The 19693-nt window shown below is 56.6% G+C and overlaps 5 protein-coding genes across 5 annotated transcripts; 3 read left to right on the top strand and 2 right to left on the bottom strand.

Moving 5' to 3' along the window:
* The first annotated feature begins 376 nt into the window (after positions 1 to 376).
* On the top strand, positions 377 to 6125 carry L226DRAFT_552509 (pleiotropic drug resistance ABC transporter). Its single transcript, XM_067682870.1, has 15 exons — positions 377 to 867; positions 916 to 1130; positions 1187 to 1634; positions 1689 to 1930; positions 1983 to 2619; positions 2672 to 2867; positions 2918 to 3133; positions 3194 to 3684; positions 3746 to 3862; positions 3912 to 4304; positions 4359 to 4410; positions 4438 to 4710; positions 4767 to 5131; positions 5182 to 5536; positions 5603 to 6125. The coding sequence occupies exons 1-15, from the start codon at positions 461 to 463 to the stop codon at positions 5696 to 5698; spliced, it is 4503 nt and encodes a 1500-aa protein (XP_067536692.1). The 5' UTR covers positions 377 to 460; the 3' UTR covers positions 5699 to 6125.
* Positions 5927 to 8036, bottom strand: L226DRAFT_534171 (N2227-domain-containing protein). Its single transcript, XM_067680611.1, has 11 exons — positions 7930 to 8036; positions 7605 to 7863; positions 7388 to 7548; positions 7246 to 7328; positions 7126 to 7193; positions 7003 to 7069; positions 6792 to 6940; positions 6629 to 6726; positions 6493 to 6565; positions 6315 to 6421; positions 5927 to 6240 (listed from the first exon to the last, which is right to left on the bottom strand). Exons 1-11 carry the CDS (start codon positions 8014 to 8016, stop codon positions 6142 to 6144), a joined length of 1251 nt encoding a protein of 416 aa, XP_067536691.1. The 5' UTR covers positions 8017 to 8036; the 3' UTR covers positions 5927 to 6141.
* Positions 8037 to 8729: 693 nt separating this feature from the next.
* Positions 8730 to 11252, top strand: L226DRAFT_461058 (multicopper oxidase; the record flags this gene model as incomplete). The annotated part of the gene is made up of 12 exons (XM_067675630.1): positions 8730 to 9208; positions 9265 to 9291; positions 9343 to 9427; positions 9483 to 9519; positions 9573 to 9611; positions 9673 to 10133; positions 10188 to 10369; positions 10426 to 10507; positions 10579 to 10761; positions 10843 to 10910; positions 10969 to 11071; positions 11157 to 11252. The coding sequence occupies 12 exons, from the start codon at positions 8730 to 8732 to the stop codon at positions 11250 to 11252; spliced, it is 1842 nt and encodes a 613-aa protein (XP_067536690.1).
* A 1280-nt stretch (positions 11253 to 12532) lies between these two features.
* Positions 12533 to 17637, top strand: L226DRAFT_506945 (P-loop containing nucleoside triphosphate hydrolase protein). Its single transcript, XM_067678106.1, has 5 exons — positions 12533 to 13247; positions 13296 to 14500; positions 14553 to 16042; positions 16102 to 16387; positions 16444 to 17637. The coding sequence occupies exons 1-5, from the start codon at positions 12640 to 12642 to the stop codon at positions 17286 to 17288; spliced, it is 4434 nt and encodes a 1477-aa protein (XP_067536689.1). The 5' UTR covers positions 12533 to 12639; the 3' UTR covers positions 17289 to 17637.
* Positions 17600 to 19673, bottom strand: L226DRAFT_397241 (SURF6-domain-containing protein). The gene is made up of 5 exons (XM_067674536.1): positions 19429 to 19673; positions 19265 to 19354; positions 18674 to 19207; positions 18243 to 18604; positions 17600 to 18177 (listed from the first exon to the last, which is right to left on the bottom strand). The coding sequence occupies exons 1-5, from the start codon at positions 19546 to 19548 to the stop codon at positions 17970 to 17972; spliced, it is 1314 nt and encodes a 437-aa protein (XP_067536688.1). The 5' UTR covers positions 19549 to 19673; the 3' UTR covers positions 17600 to 17969.
* Positions 19674 to 19693: the final 20 nt, after the last annotated feature.

The raw sequence follows: 19693 nt of genomic DNA, 5'->3' as shown, positions 1-19693 counted from the left end.
GGACTACATACGAGATGCAACAGGTCAATATCTGACCTGCAAGGAGCAAAAAGTCCGCGGCTTCAATACTAATCATGTAAGGTCATAGGAGGTCGGTGACGCACGAATGGTCTAGTTCCGGTCCTGGTTCCGCTCCATCCGCACGCTCCAGAAACCCATCATGAGCCTGGCACGCGTGTTTTCTCGCTGCACGGTGTACACCGGCGACAGCTACGCTGAGACGCATCAGCAAACTCTTGTCAGGCCATCAGAGCAGCCTCGAGGGTGGCCAATCAAAATAGCACTGTGGTATACACCTAGATCGACTCGGGTCCGATATTGCAACCGCCACTCGTCAGCGGAGGAAAGCGCGCCGGGTATGTCCCTCACTGAGGATCGGATTCGTATCAGCCGCGGCCCATCTGGCCTGGCTGACAGCCTCGAGAGACATATACTAATAGTATCCGCGCCCCCGAGAGCGATGTACATACATCCTCCTGCCGCCATGGCTGCTGACCCTGCTACCACTCACTCTCTCGAGCAAACGAATCTTGTTCCGGAGCTTCACCACCAACCGCATATCTCCGCGCCCGACGAACAGGACCGTGAAGAACCCCCCACCTCAACCCCTTCCAATACTTGCGGATCCCCCCTCTCACATCACGGCTCTCATCATGTACACCTAGGATTCTTCGATCCAGTCGGAGTCGAGCAGCTGCGTAGGAGGCTTGCAAAGCGGTCAGAGTCACGGTCGCGGGCGCTTCATCATCCCTCCTCCGAACACAGCGAGAAGCGCAGCACCCACTCAGTGTCCTCGGAGTTGACGCTTGAGCTTACAAACGACGGATCTTTTGACTTCGAGAAGACACTCCGGAATGTCATCAAGAAGTATGTGGCTTTGCGGTGATCATATACACATTGCTCAGTTCTTCTCAGGCTGGACGAGTCGGACATCAAGCGGCGCGAGCTCGGAGTCGCGTTTCAAGGCCTCCGAGTGGTTGGCCTGGGAGCCTCAGCCTCCTACCAGGAAACCGTCAGCTCGTCGTTTAACCCCTTACACCTTCTCCGCAGAATCCGGAGTAAAATCCATCCTGCGACGAGAGACCTTTTGAGCGGGTTCGATGGTGTGGTGAGGCCAGGGGAGATGCTATGTGAGTAAAGACAATTTTGCCGTTCACCGTTCCTTCCATCCTGATACGGGCGGCAGGCGTTCTTGGACGGCCAGGATCCGGATGCACCACACTGCTGAAAGTCCTGGCGAACCAGCGACAGGATTACTATGCCGTCGAGGGGGACGTATGGTACGACTCCCTCACCCCAACGCAGATCGAGAAGCATTACCGCGGAGACGTGCAATACTGTCCTGAAGAAGACGTTCACTTTCCCACCCTCACTGTTGACCAGACTCTTCGCTTTGCTGCGAGCACACGGACACCTCGAGCGCGGGTAGGTGGGATGTCCCGCGACACTCACGTAGAGCTATTCGTCGAAGTGTTAGAGACTTTGTTCGGTCTACGCCACGTCAAGGATACCCTCGTCGGCGACGCTTCCGTCCGTGGCGTATCTGGCGGTGAGAAGAAACGTGTCTCGATCAGTGAGGCACTCGCCACTCGCAGTAAGCTGCAATCGTGGGACAACTCGACGCGCGGGCTTGAGTGCGCACTTTCGTTGCTGTTCATACCACTTCCGCTGACCCTCTTCAACTCTAGTTCATCCACTGCTCTCGAGTTCGTCCAGGCACTCCGTATAGCCACTGACATCGCCAGGCAGTCTACCATCGTTGCGATGTACCAAGCTGGCGAGCAACTGTACGAGCACTTCGACAAAGTCTGCCTTATCTACGAGGGCAAGGAAGTGTACTATGGCCCCGCTAACCGGGCGCGTCAGTACTTCATCGACATGGGCTACGAGCCTGCCAACCGGCAGACTACCGCCGATTTCCTCGTCGCAGGTGAGCCTCTTACTCCCTACGTCTCGATTGGGTGTTGATCGATGAGACACAGTCACCGACCCCAACGGCCGCAACGTTCGGGAAGGATACGAGGAACGCGTGCCCCGGACTGCGAGTGAGTTCTTCGAGTACTACCGGAAATCTGACGTCTACCGCGCAAACCAGGACGACGTGGCCGCCTACCATGACGAGTTTGTCGGCAAACCTGAACGTGTTTCTCTCTACAAGCAGAGCGTAAAGGAGGAACACGCGAAGCACTCGAACAAGAGGAGCCCTTACATCGTGTCCATCTCCATGCAGGCCCGCGCTCTCATGCGCCGGCGTGCGCAAGTCCTCCGCGGGGGTATCTTGACACAGGTGATACAGATAGCTGTGCACGTCCTCCAGGCTATCATCATGGGCACTGTCTTCCTGCGACTATCCGATACCACTCAGACCTTCTTCTCTCGCGGTGGTGTCCTGTTCTTCGCCCTCTTGTTCGCGGCTTTGTCCACGATGTCGGAGATCCCCGCTCTATTCGCACAGCGCCCTATCGTCCATCGGCAGTCTCGCGCAGCGATGTACCACCCGTTCGTCGAAGGCCTCGCGCTCACCTTGGTCGACGTCCCCATCACCTTTATCACGCAGGTTATCTTCGGCATCCTGATCTACTTCCTTGTCGGCCTACAGCAGACTCCCGGACAATTCTTGTTAGTATTTGCTGATCTGTTCGGGATAGATGATTGCTCATGCGCACTGCAGCATTTTCTTTCTCTTCGTATTCAGCAACACTCTCACGCTGAAAGCTTGGTTCCGTGCCCTCGCTGCGGGCTTCAAGAGCGCGGCTCCTGCTCAAGCCGCCGGTGGTCTGAGCACGCTTATCCTAGTGCTCTACACTGGCTACATGATCCCCCAACCATACATGATTGGCGCTCTTAGGTGGATTACCTGGATTAATGTGAGTTCCGCGTACTGTGGGCATGTTATCGCATTCTGATCTCTTTGCAGCCGCTGCGCTACGGGTTCGAGTCCCTGATGGTCAACGAGTTTCATACGGTCGATGCCGAATGCGCCGTCTTGGTCCCTCAAGGATCAACATACGACAGTGTACCGCTAGCGAACAGAGTCTGTACGACGGTCGGCTCGGTCCCAGGTTCCAGCACGGTAGATGGGAACAGCTATGTTGGGCTGTCGTTCAATTATACCTACGATCATCTATGGCGGGTGAGACCACATTCTGCACTTCAGGTTGTTCGCTTGTGGCTCTGAACATTGTTCTATCAGAATTTCGGCGCCCTTTGTGCTTTCGGTGCCGGCTTCGTCTCTATCCTCCTATTCCTCACCGAGGTCAACCAGCGCATTGCGGGCGAGTCTAACGTCATACTCTTCAAGCGTGGCTCCAAGTCGGATGTTGTCAAGGCGGCGAAGAAAGAGGCTTCATCTGACGAGGAGAAGGGCCACTCTATCGCTCAGGTCAACGGCGACCAAGGTTTCGACGTCAAGGCCATGCAAGATACGACCCTTGAGGTTCATGAGACGTTCTCATTTCACCATCTCAACTACACGGTCCCGATCGGGAAGCACGAGACCCGACAACTTTTGGAGGACGTCTCTGGTTATGTGCCACCGGGCAAGCTCACGGCGCTCATGGGCGAGTCTGGTGCCGGGAAGACGACTCTGCTCAACGCATTGGCTGATCGCACGACTTTTGGCGTCGTGACCGGCGATCGTTTCATGAACGGCCATCCGCTTCCAGAAGACTTTCAGGCGCATACGTATGTCCTCGTTCCTTTGATTAAAACATACTTGCTCAATGGGCTCTTATAATCATACCAGTGGATACTGCCAGCAGGTGGATACACATCAGCCTACCGCTACTGTGCGTGAGGCGCTCCTGTTCTCTGCATGCCTGCGTCAGCCCAAGGAGGTTCCTTACTCGGAGAAGAAGGACTAGTACGTTTTGTCCGTCCCATCGCTCATACTCGTACTCAAATATCTGCAGCGTCGAGAAAGTCTTGAAGATGTGCGGTCTCGAGGCGTACGGCGATGCAGTCGTCGGGTCGCTCGGGGTCGAGCACCGCAAGCGCACGACCATCGCCGTTGAACTCGTCGCCAAGCCATCCCTGATCTTCCTTGACGAGCCTACCTCTGGTCTCGACTCGCAGAGCGCGTGGGCAATCACGAGCTTCCTGCGCTCTCTCGCTGACAGCGGCCAGGCCATCGTCTGCACAATCCACCAGCCGTCTGCGGAGCTGTTCCAAGTATTCGACAGGCTGCTGCTTCTGAAGATGGGCGGACAGACGGTCTACTTCGGCGACATCGGTCCGCACTCTAGCATCATGCTCGACTACTTCCACAGGAATGGTGCACGGAAGTGTGGTGATTCTGAGAACCCGTAAGTACCTGCGTGACTCCGTGATACTTGCGACTCACCTATGCATGCCTTCAGGGCGGAGTATATCCTCGAGGCCATCGGTGCTGGTGCAACTGCTACTACTAACGTTGACTGGTAATCGGCATGGAAGCAGTCACCCGAGGCTGCTCATGTCCAAGAGGAGCTCGATTCCATCCTCGCTGAGTCTCGGGATAAGCCGCCGGTGCAGACACGACTCCGGAACGGGTACCCAACGTCATGGGTTTACCAGTTAGCTCTCCTACTCCAGCGCGCCTCGGAAGCTTACTGGCGTTCTCCGACCTACGTCATCTCGAGGTTGGTTCTCAACTGCGCGTCAGGTCTGTTCATCGGCTTCACGTTCTTCAAGGCGAAGATGACAATCCAAGGGACTCAGAACCATCTCTTTGTAAGTCCATCTGACGTTAGAAAGATGGTGCATGCAGGCTTACGAGAGTCTCCTAGGCGGTCTTCATGTCCTTGATCATCAGTGTCGCAGCAGTGAACCAGATGCAAGTCCCGTTAATTGCGATGCGCGATATATATGAGGTTCGTGAGCGCCACAGCCGGATGTACAGCTGGACAGCGTTGGTCACGGCGCTGTTGCTCGTCGAGCTGCCATTGAACATCTTCGCCTCCTCGCTGTATTTCCTCTGTTGGTATTGGACCGTCGGCTTCTTACCGTCGCGCGCGGGCTTCACGTACTTCATGCTCGCCGTCTTTTCCCCGATGTACTACACTAGTTTCGGTCAGGCTGTCGGCGCTATGTCCCCGACCCCTGAGATCGCCGCACTTGTATTCACCTTCCTGTTCTCCTTCGTGATCATCTTGTATGTGCTGTCTATTCTTGACTTTTCGATAGCTGACACTCCTCCTACAGCAACGGCGTATTGCAGCCATATGGCCAGCTCGGGTGGTGGCAGTGGATGTACCACCTCTCGCCGTACACGTACCTCATCGAATCCATCCTCGGCCAAGCACTCGGCAAGCTGGACATCCAATGCTCGTCCGTCGAGCTTGTGACGATCGAGCCGCCCTCGGGGCTCTCGTGCGCGGCATACATGGACCCGTTCATCTCCGTCGCGGGCGGATACCTCGCGAATCCGAACGCGACGTCTGCGTGTCAGTACTGCGAGTTCAGCTCGGCGGACGCGTTCCTCGGGAACAACTTCAACATCTACGACTCGCATCACTGGCGGGACCTCGGCTTTTTTGCGGCGTTCGTCTGTTTCAACGTGAGTGTCTACGAATATCTTGTATGCCTGAGTCAATATGCGATTGCTGACGCACTGGTCGTGCAGGTCGGATGGATTTATGTGGGCACATACATCTTCCGCATCAAGAAGGGCAGCTTGTTCAACTTCTTGCGTCGCTTGCGTCCCGCGCACCACTCATAACCACGCATGGGCATGCGACGGTTGTGCGTTTCATCTCTTCTTCCGTCTCGCATATCTTCGTGATCCTCCACGATGCCCTCCATCGTGGCTCTTAGACATACCATAATTGCGCGCCACCTGCCTGCCGGGTGGCTGCTTCTACGTACTCCACGCCCTTTGGCTACGACTCTCACGCCTTGATTCCCTTCCTTCTTCGGTTGGTTGGAAAAGGACGCACAGACGGACAAATAGTCTGCACGAGTAGAATAAGTACTGTAGGATTTTTCGATACAACAGGTCATGAATTGTACTAATACAAGACTTGATGATATGTATCATGTACATCGCTACCAGCTACCTCATTGCGTTCTTCTATCATTGCATTCTTCTTCTACCTCTCAGGCGCGCGCGAACGTACTCTACATGTCTTGCTACATGGTCTACTTGCAGGGATGACGGATAGTCTAGACGATCTTCGTGGCAGTCCAGAAGGCCGCGTGATACTCGTAGCCGAGCATGCTCTGCGCGTTGTTGGTGTACGTGGTGTTGATCGTCCGCTCGTTCTGCGGGATCACACGGTCGTCAGGCTCGCCGATAACGGGGCAGGGGAGAGGGGGAAAGTACGACTTCGACTTACTGAGATCTCGAAGCCGATCTTTCGTGCGAGCATTTTCACCTCTTCGAGGGTGAGCTCGACTGAAGGATCGTTGGAGGTGTTGCCTTCCCAATGCCACAGAAGCGGGCCTGATGGAGATGGAGGCGTATCCACGTTAAATGTAGGTCCGCGGTTACCGTGGTTGAGGAGGGCTAGTTACCTAGGTTGATCCAGACGCCGCCAGGTGCGAGGATGCGATGGATGATGCGAAGATAGTTGACGATGTTCTTCGCCTAGACATGCACGGCGTCCTGAGATTCCGGAGGGAGAAGAGAAGTCGAAGTACAGGGACATACTGTGTCGATGAAGAAGCAGGTCAGGACGGCGTCCCACTGGCCCGATTGTGGCTCTTCCGGGTCGTTCAAGTCGGTACCGTAGATCTCCTCGAAGTCGCCTTCGAAGAAGCCACCGGGGCTGTGAGCGGAGATTACGAGGCCCGCACGTGCTGGAAGCACTCACCGGCGACGAGGGAGAACTCGGAGCCTTCAAGAAGAGATGATGGGAGAACGTCGGGGATGGTTATTGGCCGGAGGAGTGCCTCATTGTTCGGGTTGTTCGAGAACGAGTGGACGTATGGATAGATGGTGTGCATGTCCACTTTGTTGGTTCTGCGCGGATGCAAGTTACGACAGCAATTATTGTTACGCTCCAGCACGGTGGGTGAACCTACCTGTTCAGCATGTAAAACGAGGCAAGCAGCATGAAGTGCGAAAACTCGTTGCCTTGGCATGCAAATCCTGCCGAGAGGCTGCCGTTAAGGAGAGGTGGATGTGTACCAGATTCGTGGAGTTACCTAGGTTCGCAACATCCCAGGCTAGTCGTCCGAGTCCAGCCCCGGGTACGAGAACTCTGAAGTTTCGCCTGTGCCGCCGAGTAAGCACAAGGCATTGGAGACAACCGGTTTACCATTGACCTCTCTTCTATCGGAATGTCTGAGAAGTGCTGCACCAGGGCCTCCTTCATAGGCTCATAGCAGGCGTCACGCTCTGATTTTCCCTGTGAGGATGGTCAACATCAGATATCGAAGATCCATGTGGATATTTCCGTTGAAATACCTCGACACTCCAATCTCGGACGAGTTGTTTGAGAGTGCTCCGGAGTTTGTCCATATCATGCTCGCTGGGTTTGTACCGTTTCTGCTTTGCGTGTCCGCCATGAGCGTGCTCGTGTGATCCGTGAGAATGGGAGTGCGAGTGAGAGTGGCTATGCGACGGGCCTGAGGAGGAGTTAGTCCTTCATAGCTCCCAAAAGGGGCTGGTCCCGCCTGCTCACCCGCTTGAGGATAATCATGGCTGTGAGCGCCTTGTTCTGAACCCTCCACTTCGTGTATGTCGAGGTGAGGTTCGTCCTCGTCGAGATCGTGTCCGAATATTTCGGGATTGGCGATGACGAGGTTTAGGAACTCGGCATTCGCCATGATGGCTTTGTCCACTGCATTGATGCGTTCCTTGTACCCCAGGCTTTCCAGAAGCTCCCTGTCGCCGAGCGGAAGGGTGTGAAAGTCCTTCCTGCGACGATTGTTCGCGTAGAGCTACAAAGCAGTGTGAATTCAGGTCAGTAGTCGTATATCTGTCTTCCGATGGATTCCGGTGCTTACGGCATACGGGCCATATTGCTGGAATGTCGCGACGACATTCGCAAAGTGTGTCTGTTCTTCGTCGATCTGCTCGTTGGTAAAGGGCATCCTGGTGAACACCGCGCGCGACCCTTGCCGCGACGGTCAAGTCCGAGCCTGTAACCCGGCGTCATCTCAGCAATCTGAAACCTTATGTTCACGTGACCGACAATGAACCCGGACCGGTTTCCCGTAAACCACCGTGAGCTGGACACGACTCCGTCCTGCTGCCATACATCTGCCATCTAATGTCCACCTAGCTCATCGCTTCCGCCAGCACGACATTTCACCTATTTCAGATGCACTGAACACGAGGCATTGTCTATTCCTGCTGGCATGTTGAAGATTACAGTGCTGGCGCGTTCAGGCTAATACTGGCCGGTATTGAGTGACGGTCTACCCTGAAGTAGCATCTGAATCTCTAGCAATCAGGCCGATTCACTTCAGGGCTCCGAAAAGCATGAAGGGCTACCAAGAACGATGCGCCCAACCGGCAGTCCAGGACGAAGTCAACATCCTTGCGGAGCAGTCGAAGCACGTTCGTCACTATTATAGGATCGTCCTTGCCGTTCCGCATGGCACGTGGCCTCTTCCCTCCATATGTCGACCCCGGCACTGTTCTGCAGGTTCTGTACCTTGATGCTCGACGCCGCGGCTCCCCCACTGGGTCCCCCCTCCCGCGTCTTTCTGCCAGCCGTTCCGACGTGCGCGAAGCCGAGCGGCCCATAAATCTGTGATGGTTTCACCCTCGTCGCCCTCGAGCCCCCGCTCCAAGAACCATCATGCCAGGGACTTCCGATTCGCATGAATCCAAGGGTACTGCACACGACCATGCGCCTGCAAGCACCAACGGGCCTGGAGGCGCCGGCCGACGACCCAGAAGGCCGCTCATCATCATCCTAGCCGCCGTAGCTGCGGTGGTCGTTATCTTGGGACTGGCACTTGGCCTGGGACTGGGGCTTGGGTTAAGACACTCCAAATCTTCGGCAGCTGCGGATTCGAATCCCAGCGGGAACACCACGACGAAACTCCAGAATGCCACGACTCCAAAGTCTGTCGACGCGATTCTGTCTATGGACATCGTCAACGACCCGCCAACGACGCGCACGTACGACTTCGTCGTCGAGGAGCGTATGGGCACCCCGGATGGCGTTCAGAAGCGCATGCTCGTCGTGAACGGGCAGTACCCGGGGCCCACGATCGAAGCAAACACTGGAGATCGGATCGTGGTCAACGTCACGAATAAAATGCCGAATTCTACGTGAGTCTCCCACGGCCTTTGTGGACGCAAAATTCACTCACGTGTATCTGGTGTAGGACTATCCACTGGCACGGTCTATATCAGTAAGTGAGGAGCTTCCTTTTTGCGTACTGCGAGTCTGATCTGTATCGTAGACGAGGAACGAACTACTATGATGGATCCATGGCCATCACTCAGTGCGGTATCCCATCCGGCGAGTCGATGGTCTACAACTTCACGGTATGGAGGTTACCCTCTCTACGCGAGTTGCTCCCTGATATGCTTACGCGCGCAGTTCGATGGCTATGTCGGGAGCACTTGGTGGCATTCCCGTAAGTGGAATCGCAAGGGATGTGTGGGAGTTGCTTTGCTGATGTGAACGCAGATGCTGGAACACAATACACGGATGGCATCACTGGTGCATGTATGCTTCAGTTTCGCACCATAGATAAAGATTTATGCACTCACCGACTCCCATCCTCCAGTGATCGTCCACGCCAAGAACGAGTCGGTACCGACATACGATGGAGATCTTGCTCTGCAGCTCGCTGATCTCTACCATGGCTTCTCCCCGGAACTACTCAACCTCTACTTCACGCCAGGAGGCATCGACGGTACTCCGGGGAACGAGCCAGTCCCAGATGGAGGAACGATCAACGGTGTCGGACAGTACGGCTCCTCCAACACCTCGTTCTTCAACGTCACCCTCGAGCCCAATAAGACATACCGCCTGCGCCTCATCAACACCGGCAGCTTCGTCGGGATGCAGTTCTCTGTCGACAACCATACACTGGAGGTTATCGAGGCTGATGGAACGGCAGTCGAGCCTTTCGCAGTGTCGAGCCTGTCCATTGCGGTCGCTCAGCGGTACAGCGTTCTCTTGAGGACGAACCAGACAGCCGGCGCATACTGGTTCCGCTCGGCGCTCGATCAGGACGCGTTCACGGTAGGTCTTATGCTGCGACTGAGCAAGCAGCCTTGTCTGACCTGTATGTCACAGTATGACAACCCTGGAGTACAGACTGAGATCCGGGGAATCATCCGTTACGGTGTAGACAACGACACGGTTCCGGACGTTGCTCTTCTAGATAACCCGCCCAGCCTTCCGGACGGCGCTCCTGGCGATCTGGACACAACAGACCTGGTACCTGCCGGAGGAGGACCAGCTCCGAACTCGACATTGTATGTGGAAGATAGCTCTACAATCCTCGCTTGCAAGTTCCTGACTTCCTCTACAGCAGCGTGTACTTCACCATCTCCATGCAATACGCAAGCGGGCCGAACTACCTGTCGCGCTTCCTCTCGTTCATCAACAGCACCGTACGTTGTCACCAGTTGCGTCAATTTGGCTCGCAGCCGATTCACTTACGTCCGCGGGCAATCGCCTGCAGTCATGGGAGCCACTCCAGAAAACGTCAAGCCTCTTCTCCCACCTCGGGAACAACACTGCAGACGGTTCTGCGACGCTTGCGGACTCGCAGCTCGTCACGACCATAGATGAGGTCCACGTCGTCGACATGATCATCGACAACCTCGACGACGGCGACCACCCCTTCCATTTGCACGGGCAGAAGGTGCGTCCGCTTATCGCCGCGTTCCATGCTTCCGATTCCCGTATGAGATGTTAACGCCATGTCCATCCCGGTCGCGGCTAGTTCTGGATCATGCAGTCAGGTGCGGGACGCTACCAAGGCGGGGCAGTCGACAACAGACACCCCATGCAGTCAGTCTCCTTCCTTCGCACTGCCGTTTCCTTATTCACTTGCTACTTGACTATGTAGACGGGACACGCTGGTCATCCCCGCATACACGCATGTCATCCTCCGCTTCGTCGCCGACAACCCCGGCTTCTGGCCATTCCACTGTCACATCCAGTGGCACATGGTGAGTCCTCCGCGTTCTCGCGACGTCAGGCGGGCTCTGCGTGGCGCGAGCGGCTGCTTACTACTCGCTTGCGCACTCGTAACAGGCTGCTGGGCTGCTGTTCCAGCTCAACGTCCTGCCGTCGGAGAGCGCCAAGTTCGACATCCCGCAGTATATGATCGACCAGTGTCAGAGGGAGTAATGGAGTGCGTGGCACGCGTCTGCGGGATAGGTGAAGGAACTTGTATCTCTGTCTTGGTCTTGATGGTGGTGCTTATGGTGTACGCTCGACGTATTGGGATAAATCAGGGATCCCCTTTGCCTGACTCAGTTCTCAGTGCCCGAGTGGACTCCATGTGATTCTGTCGGGAAATAGTCGCTTGCTGACTCTGCACGACATAGCTCCCTTTTCTTCCTATACACGCTTCTCGTATGGAGTACGTCTCGGCGCAAGCCTGGTATACAGTTCCTGGAACTTGAAACCAAGGGGGGCCTTGCTGAAGCGTAGTGTGCGTTGTGGTAATATCTTGAGACATAATATTGTACCCGAAATGATCTGTTTAGTGCAAAGGGCGGGGGTTCAGTGTTTCAAAGCAAGCTCACCAACCGGCGACACCTGCCAGTGGTGGAGGACAGACGCCCAGAGGGAGCCACAAACTCGCCGTATTTGGCAAGGGCACGGTCACGTGGGATCCATTAGATGACGCTTCGACTTTCCGAACTCAATATGCTTTTCAAGGAGCGCGATTGAAGGGTCAAGGTGAGTTCTGCGTCACTGGGAATCAACGTCATATCATCGCGACGATATTCTGTACACTTTTCAGAAGTCCCTCAGCGCAATATATATACATACATGCCGCTCAACTCGAGTGCGCTCACCTTCCCACCCACTTTCATATGCCCCCGTCGCCCTCCGCGTTCAAATTCACATAAAGAGCTCCCGTCTACTCTTCCTGCACACGTCGGCTGCAGTTACCGTATCTGGGAAGTTAATGGAAGATAGCACTTATACTGAACCGGTTTCTCACCCTTCCTCGCTATATCGACCTGGATATCTCACAGTGAGTCATCCATCGAACGTTTTGAGCAGCCTGTGAAGTATGTGTTTCAGTAACTCGATAGGAGAGACCAATCCTTGCCTCTTGTGTGAAACATGTTACATGACGGCCCGTCTTTCAACTGTAACTTCAGGTGAGCGCTCTTTGTACTGGCCTTCGCTCAGACCGCCGCGAACATCCTCTCTATCGCGACCCAGGGGACGTGCTCGCTGTGTCGACGTTGCGCTCGACGACTTCGAGGACGCGGCGGGGGTCAATGAGGAGGTCGGGCCGACCGTGGGAGCGGCAAGCGGGTGCCTGATCGTGACAATAAGACTTTGGTAAGCGCCGGCCCGATGTGCTATTGTGTGCCACGTGGGCGCGTACCCGACGCGCGCGACACAATGGCCGGCGGCTATTCGCGCTATTGTGTGCACCTTCTGCAAAGACGATTGTCTCAATGAACAAAACGATGGACAAAAGCCATGGTCTCACTCTGCGGAACAACCTCCTTTCCAGTCTCTCCTTTCGTCTTCCCTATCTGCATCCAAGATGCGTCGTCCGACGAGCCTCGTCGTTGACACCGATACGACTTCTACGACCAGCATGACCTCCACCAACGCATCTTCACTCCACCTCCCTCAATCCGCGTCCACCCTCAACGCACCGGCAGAGTCTACGGCTTCCATCGCACAATGCCCACCTCCACAGCCATCCATCCCTCTCCTCTTCTCCCTTCTCTCCCGCCGCGAGTTCTTCGTGCTCATCCTCCCCGCCATTCTCACTTCCCTCTTCGCGGGTGGCGTCGCCCCATTCATGACCTATGTCATCGGTCGGTCTTTTGACTCCTTTGCGGCATTCCCTACCGGTCCCAACCCCTCCGATGAGGCCAAGCACGCACTGCTCCGCGGTGTCGGCCTCGCAGCTATTGAGCTCGTTGGTCTGGCTGTCGGCGCACTCGCCCTCAGTAGCGTGACTTCCAGTCTCTGGATTTGGACCGGTGAGCGCAACCTAGTGGCTATCCGTAAGAAGATCTATTCGGCCGTCACTCGCAAGGACATGGTCTGGTTCGACACCAAGATGGGTTCCGAAGAATCCGTGCAGGCCGTTGAGGGCGACGGCCCCATCGGCGCTGGTGGTCTTATGGCGAACTTTGCTCGGTAAGTTTATTCTTTGACACAATGCGAGTGGCGCTGACTCTGGTGCAGGGAAACCGACGAGGTTCGCGCGGCCTCCTCGCTCGCAGCGGGCATGGTCATTCAGTACACGACTACGTTCCTGACGTCCCTCGTGTTGGCATTCGTCTGGTCCTGGTCGCTGACTCTCGTCATTCTCTCCGCCGTCCCCCTGCTCATGATCATCCAGACTCTGTCCCAAGGCTTTGTCGGCCCTCGTCTGGCCGCTGAGCGCTCTCACAGTGCATCCGCTGCGACTCTCGTCGACCGTGCAGTTGCTGCCATTGCGACTGTGAAGGCCTTCAACGCCGAGACTCACGAGGAGGAGCAGCTTGCGACCACACTCGAGAAGATCCGCCGTGCCGCTATCAAGTGCCATGCCGTCTGGGGCATCAGCACCTGTGCGTCGCAGTTCGTCATGATGGCGATGTTCGTTCAGGCGTTCTGGTTTGGCTCGAAGCTCGTCCGCGACGGTACCATCTCCCCTGGAACCGTGATGTCCGTCTTCTGGGCGTGTCTCATCGCGACAAGCAACCTGCAGATGTGCATTCCGCAGCTCATCGTCCTCACGAAGGGCAAGTTTGCGATGGTCGCGCTCATGACGCTGGCACAGTCTCAGTCCAACGTCACCCCCTACGGCGGTGTCCTTCTGTCGCCGACCAAGTCGCACCGTCGCCCGTCGATCTTCCGCAAGATTCGTCCTTCCCACTGCCGTGGACACTTCGAGCTCAGCGACGTTTCCTTCGCCTATCCGTCGCGTCCGACGGTGCCGGTCCTCCAGGACATCTCCATCTTCCTCCCGCCCCAGGAGACCTCCTTCATCGTCGGCGGATCCGGGTCGGGCAAGTCGACGCTGGCGCAGCTTCTCTTGCGCATGTACAACCCGACCAGCGGTTCTATCTTCTTGGACGACCAGGAGCTCGGCTTCCTCGACGAGGACTTTACCCGCGCGAACATTGCCGCCGTCTCGCAGAATTGCATCCTTTTCGACATGTCAGTGCATGACAACGTCGCGATGGGTCTCGCGGGCCCCGGAAGCTCTCGCAAGCCCTCTGACGTGACGCGTGAGGAGGTGATCAGGGTCTGTCGCGCCGCCCTCATGCACGAGTTCGTCCGCGACCTCCCCGATGGCTACGACACGCAACTGGGAAACAACGGCGCTAACCTCTCCGGCGGCCAGAAACAACGATTGGCAATTGCGCGTGCGCTTTTGCGTAACCCCACTGTCCTTATTCTTGGTAGGTCTCGATCATGCCTTGCCTTGACCTCCAGGGCTGACCACTCTTGCAGATGAGGCGACGTCCGCGCTGGACGCGACCTCTCGCATTCTCGTCTTCGAGGCGATTAAGCGCTGGCGCCAGAACATGACGACGATTGTCATTACCCACGACCTCTCCCAGATCAGCTCAGACGACTTCGTTCACGTCCTCAAGGATGGCCAGCTTGTTGAGCAAGGCTTCCGCCATGAGCTGGAGTCCTTTGAGAGCGAGTTCAGCCGCATGGCGCGCACTCAGGATGCGACTGGCGGCTTCAAGGAGAAGAACCTTGACGAGGACGATGAGCTTCCCATCGAGGCCATCCTCGACCAGCAGGATGAGGAGAAGCAAGAGGAGCTTGAAGCTGTCAAGATGAGCACTCAGGCACTCCGTCATCACAGCATCGCGCCGTCGACTTTCCGCCCTCTCACTCTCGGTAATTGGATGTTCGATGCTATCGCCGAACTGACCAAGAACGACCCCGCCGTTGCCGTCAATCGGGAGTCTCGCCCCGTCAGCCGCTTCGTGCCTCCTGAAGCGTTCGCTGGTGTCACCAGCGAGTCCGAGGAGGACAAGAAGTTCCGCAGGCGCACCCTCCACATCGACATCCCCGCTGTCGAGGTCCCCGCCCCACTCCCTACTACCGCAAGCAACCGGCGCAGCCTCCAGTTCACCCCTACCTCCCCGACGCTCTGCAGCTCCCCGCGGTCCTTCACGCACTCCATGGTGGAGGACGACGAGGCTTTCGAGAAGGACAAGGCCGCAATGCAACGCAGCGCGACTCTCGCGAGCCAGCGTCGCTACCACGAGCAACGCCGCAACTTCACGCGCGATGTTCGCCTCGACGCTGTCATCGTCGAGAAGCCCGAGGACGTGCCTGAGGAGGCACCCGTCCAGCAGGAGGCTGAGGTCTCCTTCTGGCAGCTCATCCGCGACATTTACCCCACCCTCCCCAACAAGCCCCTCATCCTCCTCGGAATGCTCGTTTGTGTCGCCAGCGGCACGATCACCCCGCTCTTCTCCTACCTCCTCTCGCGTCTTTTCTACGAGGTCTCGAACGGCGCGCGCAACGTGTCGATCATCAACATCTACGGCGCGATCGTGCTCGCAGTTGCGGCGGCGGATGGCCTCTTCATTGGCCTCAAGATCTTTATCATGGAGAACGCAGCGATGGACTGGGTGACGCACATCCGCGAGGTCTGCTTCAAGCGCGTCCTCGCGCAGGACAAGAAGTGGTTCGACAAGACGGAGAACGCCCCCGTCCGCCTCGTCCAGATCCTGATCAAGGACGGCGACGATGCTCGCGCTCTCATCGCGAGCGTGCTCTGCCAGTCGCTCGTCGTCTCCGCCATGCTTGGCGTTGGGCTCATCTGGGCTCTGGTCCGCGGGTGGCAGCTCACCCTTGTCGGCTTCGCGATCGCCCCTGTCTTCGCTGGCGTCATGGCGCTCCAGTCAAACTTGGTCTCCAAGTGCGAGGTGCGCAATAAGCGTGCGCGTGAGGAGGTTGCGAAGCAGTACTACGACGTAAGTGCATTTACTTATTCTTAGCGTTATCATGAGATGTTCAACGTGCTATTCACCAGGCTATCTCCAACGTCCGTGCGATCCGTGCGATGGGCTTCGAGGACGCGTTCCAGGAGAAGTTTGATGCTGCGGTCGACTCTGCACACCACACTGGGGTGCGCGGTGCATTCGTCGAGGGCTGCACGTACGGTGTCGCCAGCGCTCTCATCTACCTCGCCGAGGCCCTTCTCTTCTACGTTGGCGCCGTTCTTATTGCCAAGGGCACCTATTCGTATCTGCAGATGATTCAAACTCTGCAGCTGGTCGTCTTCTCCGTTTCTATTGGTTCTCAGCTCATGGCGTTCAGTAAGTCGCTTGGGATATTGTTGTGTTCTGCAACAGATGCTAACCAATGTCTACAGCCCACCGTATTGCCAAGTCTACTCGCGCCACCCGCGACTTCAACCGTCTTTTGAAGCTCTCCACCACAACGGACGAGTCCCAGGGCATCCTCACCCCCGACCTCTCCGGCCCCGTCTCCTTCACCAATATCTCTTTCTCGTACCCCGAACGTCCCGACGTCCCTGTCCTCCGCAACCTCTTCGTCGAGATCCGCGAGAATGAATGTGTCGCGATCGTTGGCTCTTCCGGTTGTGGCAAGTCGACGATGGCGGCGCTGCTGCAACGTCTCTACGAGCCCGGCACCGGCTGCGTCGCGATCGGACCCCACGTTCTGCGCTCGACCGATGTCCACTACCTCCGCGACCACGTTTCTGTCGTGAGCCAGCAGCCGAACCTGTTCGACGCTTCGATAGCGGAGAACATCGCGTACGGCAACAAGTCGCTCTCGATGGAAGACATCCGCCGTGCCGCGAAGGCCGCGAACGTCCACGAGTTCGTCGAGTCGCTGCCAAAGGGCTACGACACGCCCGTCGGCGAGAACGCGTCGCTCATCTCCGGCGGCCAGGCGCAGCGCCTCCAGATTGCGCGCGCGCTGGCTCGTCCCGCGCGCATTCTCATCCTCGACGAGTGCACGTCGGCGCTCGACGCGGCCAACCAGGCGGCGGTTATGGAGACGCTGCAGGAGGCGAAGGTCGGGCGGACCACGCTGGTCGTGACCCACAAGCTCGCGATGATGCGCATGTGCGATCGTATCCTGGTCGTGCACGACGGTGTCGTCGCCGAGCAGGGGACGTACGAGGAGCTCATGGAGAAGCGCGGTGTCTTTGCGCAGCTCGCGAGCGGCGGCGAGTGGATGAGCGACTAAGTGTTCCTCTTCACCTCCCGTTCTCTTCCTCTCCTATTTCTCTCTTATCTCTCTCTCTTTCTTCTTTGGATACTGTAGCATTGGATACCAGACTAGCCACGATTCCCGCTCCCCTCCTCTACCATCCATCATCTCATAGCAGATAGTGAAGTATAACTGTCCGGATAGCATGACTCCGCATACGTACTATTACCTTCGACCTTCGAGTTACTGACGCCCTTGACGACCCTGATTTCCCCCTCATCATTGTAACATTATTCCCCCACACCCAACATTGTATCGCTCTGGCATGTTCTAGATAATGGAGTCAATGAATCGAACGAGAATTGAGAATGTACTCTCTTTGTGATCTGAACGCGAGAAACTGCAGCGAGCATGAAGCAGCCCGATGCCTGGGAGTGCTTGAGAGGCTGACTTCAGCAACGACCCGTCAGTACGTTTTTTGCAGCTATCCCGTTTGTGGGTATGTTTGCGCGCATCACTACACTATTCACCGACCAGAAGGGCCAATCGAAGATTTCTGTCAGCCGAGCGCAAGTTGTTCGTGCAGACCAAATCATCACGCAAGCTGGGACAAACGGATATGCACGCCTGATCGAGGAATAGCGCAAGAGAGAAGAGCAAGTACTGGACGTCGACAAGACCGAAGAAATGCTATACAAGAGGTCTGTGGCATAGCGTTCACTTCTTGGCCTTGTCCTTGGCCTTGCCCGTAGGCTTGCCCTTGCCAAAGGACTTGCCCTCGAACCCTGGCCGCCCCTTGTCCTTCGGTTTCGTCCTGAGACCTTTGCGCTTGTCGTTCTTCCGCTCTGCGCGTGAAGCGATGTTGTCCGCGCGCTTCTTCTGTCGTGCAGCCATCGAGGCAGAAACCTGCTCCTTCCGCTCGTCCCTGCGGTGATTACGGGTTAGCCATACACAGAGCAATAGTCGGGGAGAAGGGTGCAAGCAACGTACCAAGATTTCTTGCTCTTGACCTTCTGCTTCTCCTTCCGCTTCACCGCCTTCTTCAGCCGCGCCTCGTCGTCGTGCACCTTCACGCCCTCGACGCGTGCACTGGCCTTGTCCCACTTCTCTCGTTCCGCACGTGCAGCGCGTTCTTCCTCCGGCAGAGCCGCAAGCTTCTCCTTGTGTGCGACGAGTTGCGAGAGTGCTTGCACAGGGTTCGACGCGGTCGTTGGGAGGTTCTTCTTTACCTTTGCCTTTGCGTGCGAGGAGGACGCCCCGGCAGAGGCCAAGGAAGCGAAGGTGACAGAGGTAAATTTTGAATTTGGGTGTTGGTGTGCGGGCTTGTCGGTGTCTGGAACGAGCAACTGGGTCTGTGTAGTAAGACGTAGGACGGTTTGTTCAGTTGCTCGGACGAAATTTCAGTAGTGAGGGGTACGCACCTTCGTCTGAGGCCCCTTCTGCTGCTGCTGCTTTTCCTTCTCCTTGCCCTTGTCTTTGCCCTTGCCCTTCCGCTCCTCCTCGCGCCTGATCTTTTCCTTCGTCTCCTTCCTCCTCCGCTCGCGCATCGCTGCGCGCTGTCTCCGCCGCTCCTCCAGTAACTCGTCTCTGCTCCCTGGCTCCCCGCCGTCCCCACCCGTATACCTGCCCCTGCCCTTGTTCCGGAGCTGCGCCATCCGCGCATGCAACTTCTCTCTCAACGCCTGGATACCACCAGACTCGGGCATGGGTACTGGGGCAGCATCCGCGTCCATGTCCATCGCATCTTCTGCATCGTCCTCGTCCTCCACGGCAGATTCCTCGTCGTCGGACATGGGTGCATCGAGGTGTATCGCGCCGTCCGAGTCCGAGTCGTCTCCTTCCATCGCAGCAGCTTTCCGCTTGCCCTTGCGGTTTGAGGGCTTGTCCTCGTCGGCGCGCGCTGCTGCTGCTTCGTTTTGGATGTCGATGATGGTCTTGTTATTTGCGGGGTCAAGCTGGCACGGTGCGGTGCGTTACAGAGAGTACAAAACGATTGTACTGTGTAGATATACCTTGTCTTTCTTGGCCTTCTTGGAGGCCTCTTTGATAGCTTGCTTCGGAGCCTTCTGCTTCTTGCTGTTCTTCTGGTACTTGGACGCATACTATACACATACCAGTCAACCCTCTCCTCTGAATCTTGATGTATCTGTGTCGTTGCGGTAGTCTGAACACACACCTGTGCGTCTGCGTCGTCTTGTACCAGGTAATACTTCGCAGGAATAAGTTTGAGCAGAGATTCAAACGCCTCGTTGTGCTTCTCCAGCGACGCCTGGAGGACAGAAGTTGGCGTCGGCATTGTCCTCTTATTCCCGTGAAACCAGACCAGAGAGCGCGTCGAGGGATGAGATAGGCCGAGAACGAGAATAGTACAGACTGCCGGCGCGGACCCAGAGCTCGGGAGTCGGGAGGAGGAAAAGTTCTGTAAACGCCCATTTCTCTAC

The sequence above is a fragment of the Lentinus tigrinus genome, assembly GCF_003813185.1.
Source record: "Lentinus tigrinus ALCF2SS1-7 unplaced genomic scaffold L226scaffold_9, whole genome shotgun sequence".
Lineage (NCBI taxonomy): Eukaryota > Fungi > Basidiomycota > Agaricomycetes > Polyporales > Polyporaceae > Lentinus > Lentinus tigrinus.
This window is presented reverse-complemented; position numbering and strand designations above follow the sequence as displayed.

Coding starts and splice junctions, on each gene's coding strand:
- L226DRAFT_552509 (XM_067682870.1), top strand. CDS start 461: ATGTACATACATCCTCCTGCCGCCATGGCTGCTGACCCTGCTACCACT. Junction 1,131..1,186: donor GAGGCCAGGGGAGATGCTAT/GTGAGTAAAGAC, acceptor TACGGGCGGCAG/GCGTTCTTGGACGGCCAGGA. Junction 4,305..4,358: donor TGTGGTGATTCTGAGAACCC/GTAAGTACCTGC, acceptor GCATGCCTTCAG/GGCGGAGTATATCCTCGAGG.
- L226DRAFT_534171 (XM_067680611.1), bottom strand. CDS start 8,016: ATGCCCTTTACCAACGAGCAGATCGACGAAGAACAGACACACTTTGCG. Junction 6,566..6,628: donor CCTGCTTCTTCATCGACACA/GTATGTCCCTGT, acceptor GTGCATGTCTAG/GCGAAGAACATCGTCAACTA. Junction 6,241..6,314: donor AGATCGGCTTCGAGATCTCA/GTAAGTCGAAGT, acceptor GTGATCCCGCAG/AACGAGCGGACGATCAACAC.
- L226DRAFT_506945 (XM_067678106.1), top strand. CDS start 12,640: ATGCGTCGTCCGACGAGCCTCGTCGTTGACACCGATACGACTTCTACG. Junction 16,043..16,101: donor TTGCGAAGCAGTACTACGAC/GTAAGTGCATTT, acceptor GCTATTCACCAG/GCTATCTCCAACGTCCGTGC. Junction 16,388..16,443: donor TTCTCAGCTCATGGCGTTCA/GTAAGTCGCTTG, acceptor CAATGTCTACAG/CCCACCGTATTGCCAAGTCT.
- L226DRAFT_397241 (XM_067674536.1), bottom strand. CDS start 19,548: ATGCCGACGCCAACTTCTGTCCTCCAGGCGTCGCTGGAGAAGCACAAC. Junction 19,355..19,428: donor AAGACGACGCAGACGCACAG/GTGTGTGTTCAG, acceptor GTATGTGTATAG/TATGCGTCCAAGTACCAGAA. Junction 18,605..18,673: donor AGAAGGGGCCTCAGACGAAG/GTGCGTACCCCT, acceptor CTTACTACACAG/ACCCAGTTGCTCGTTCCAGA.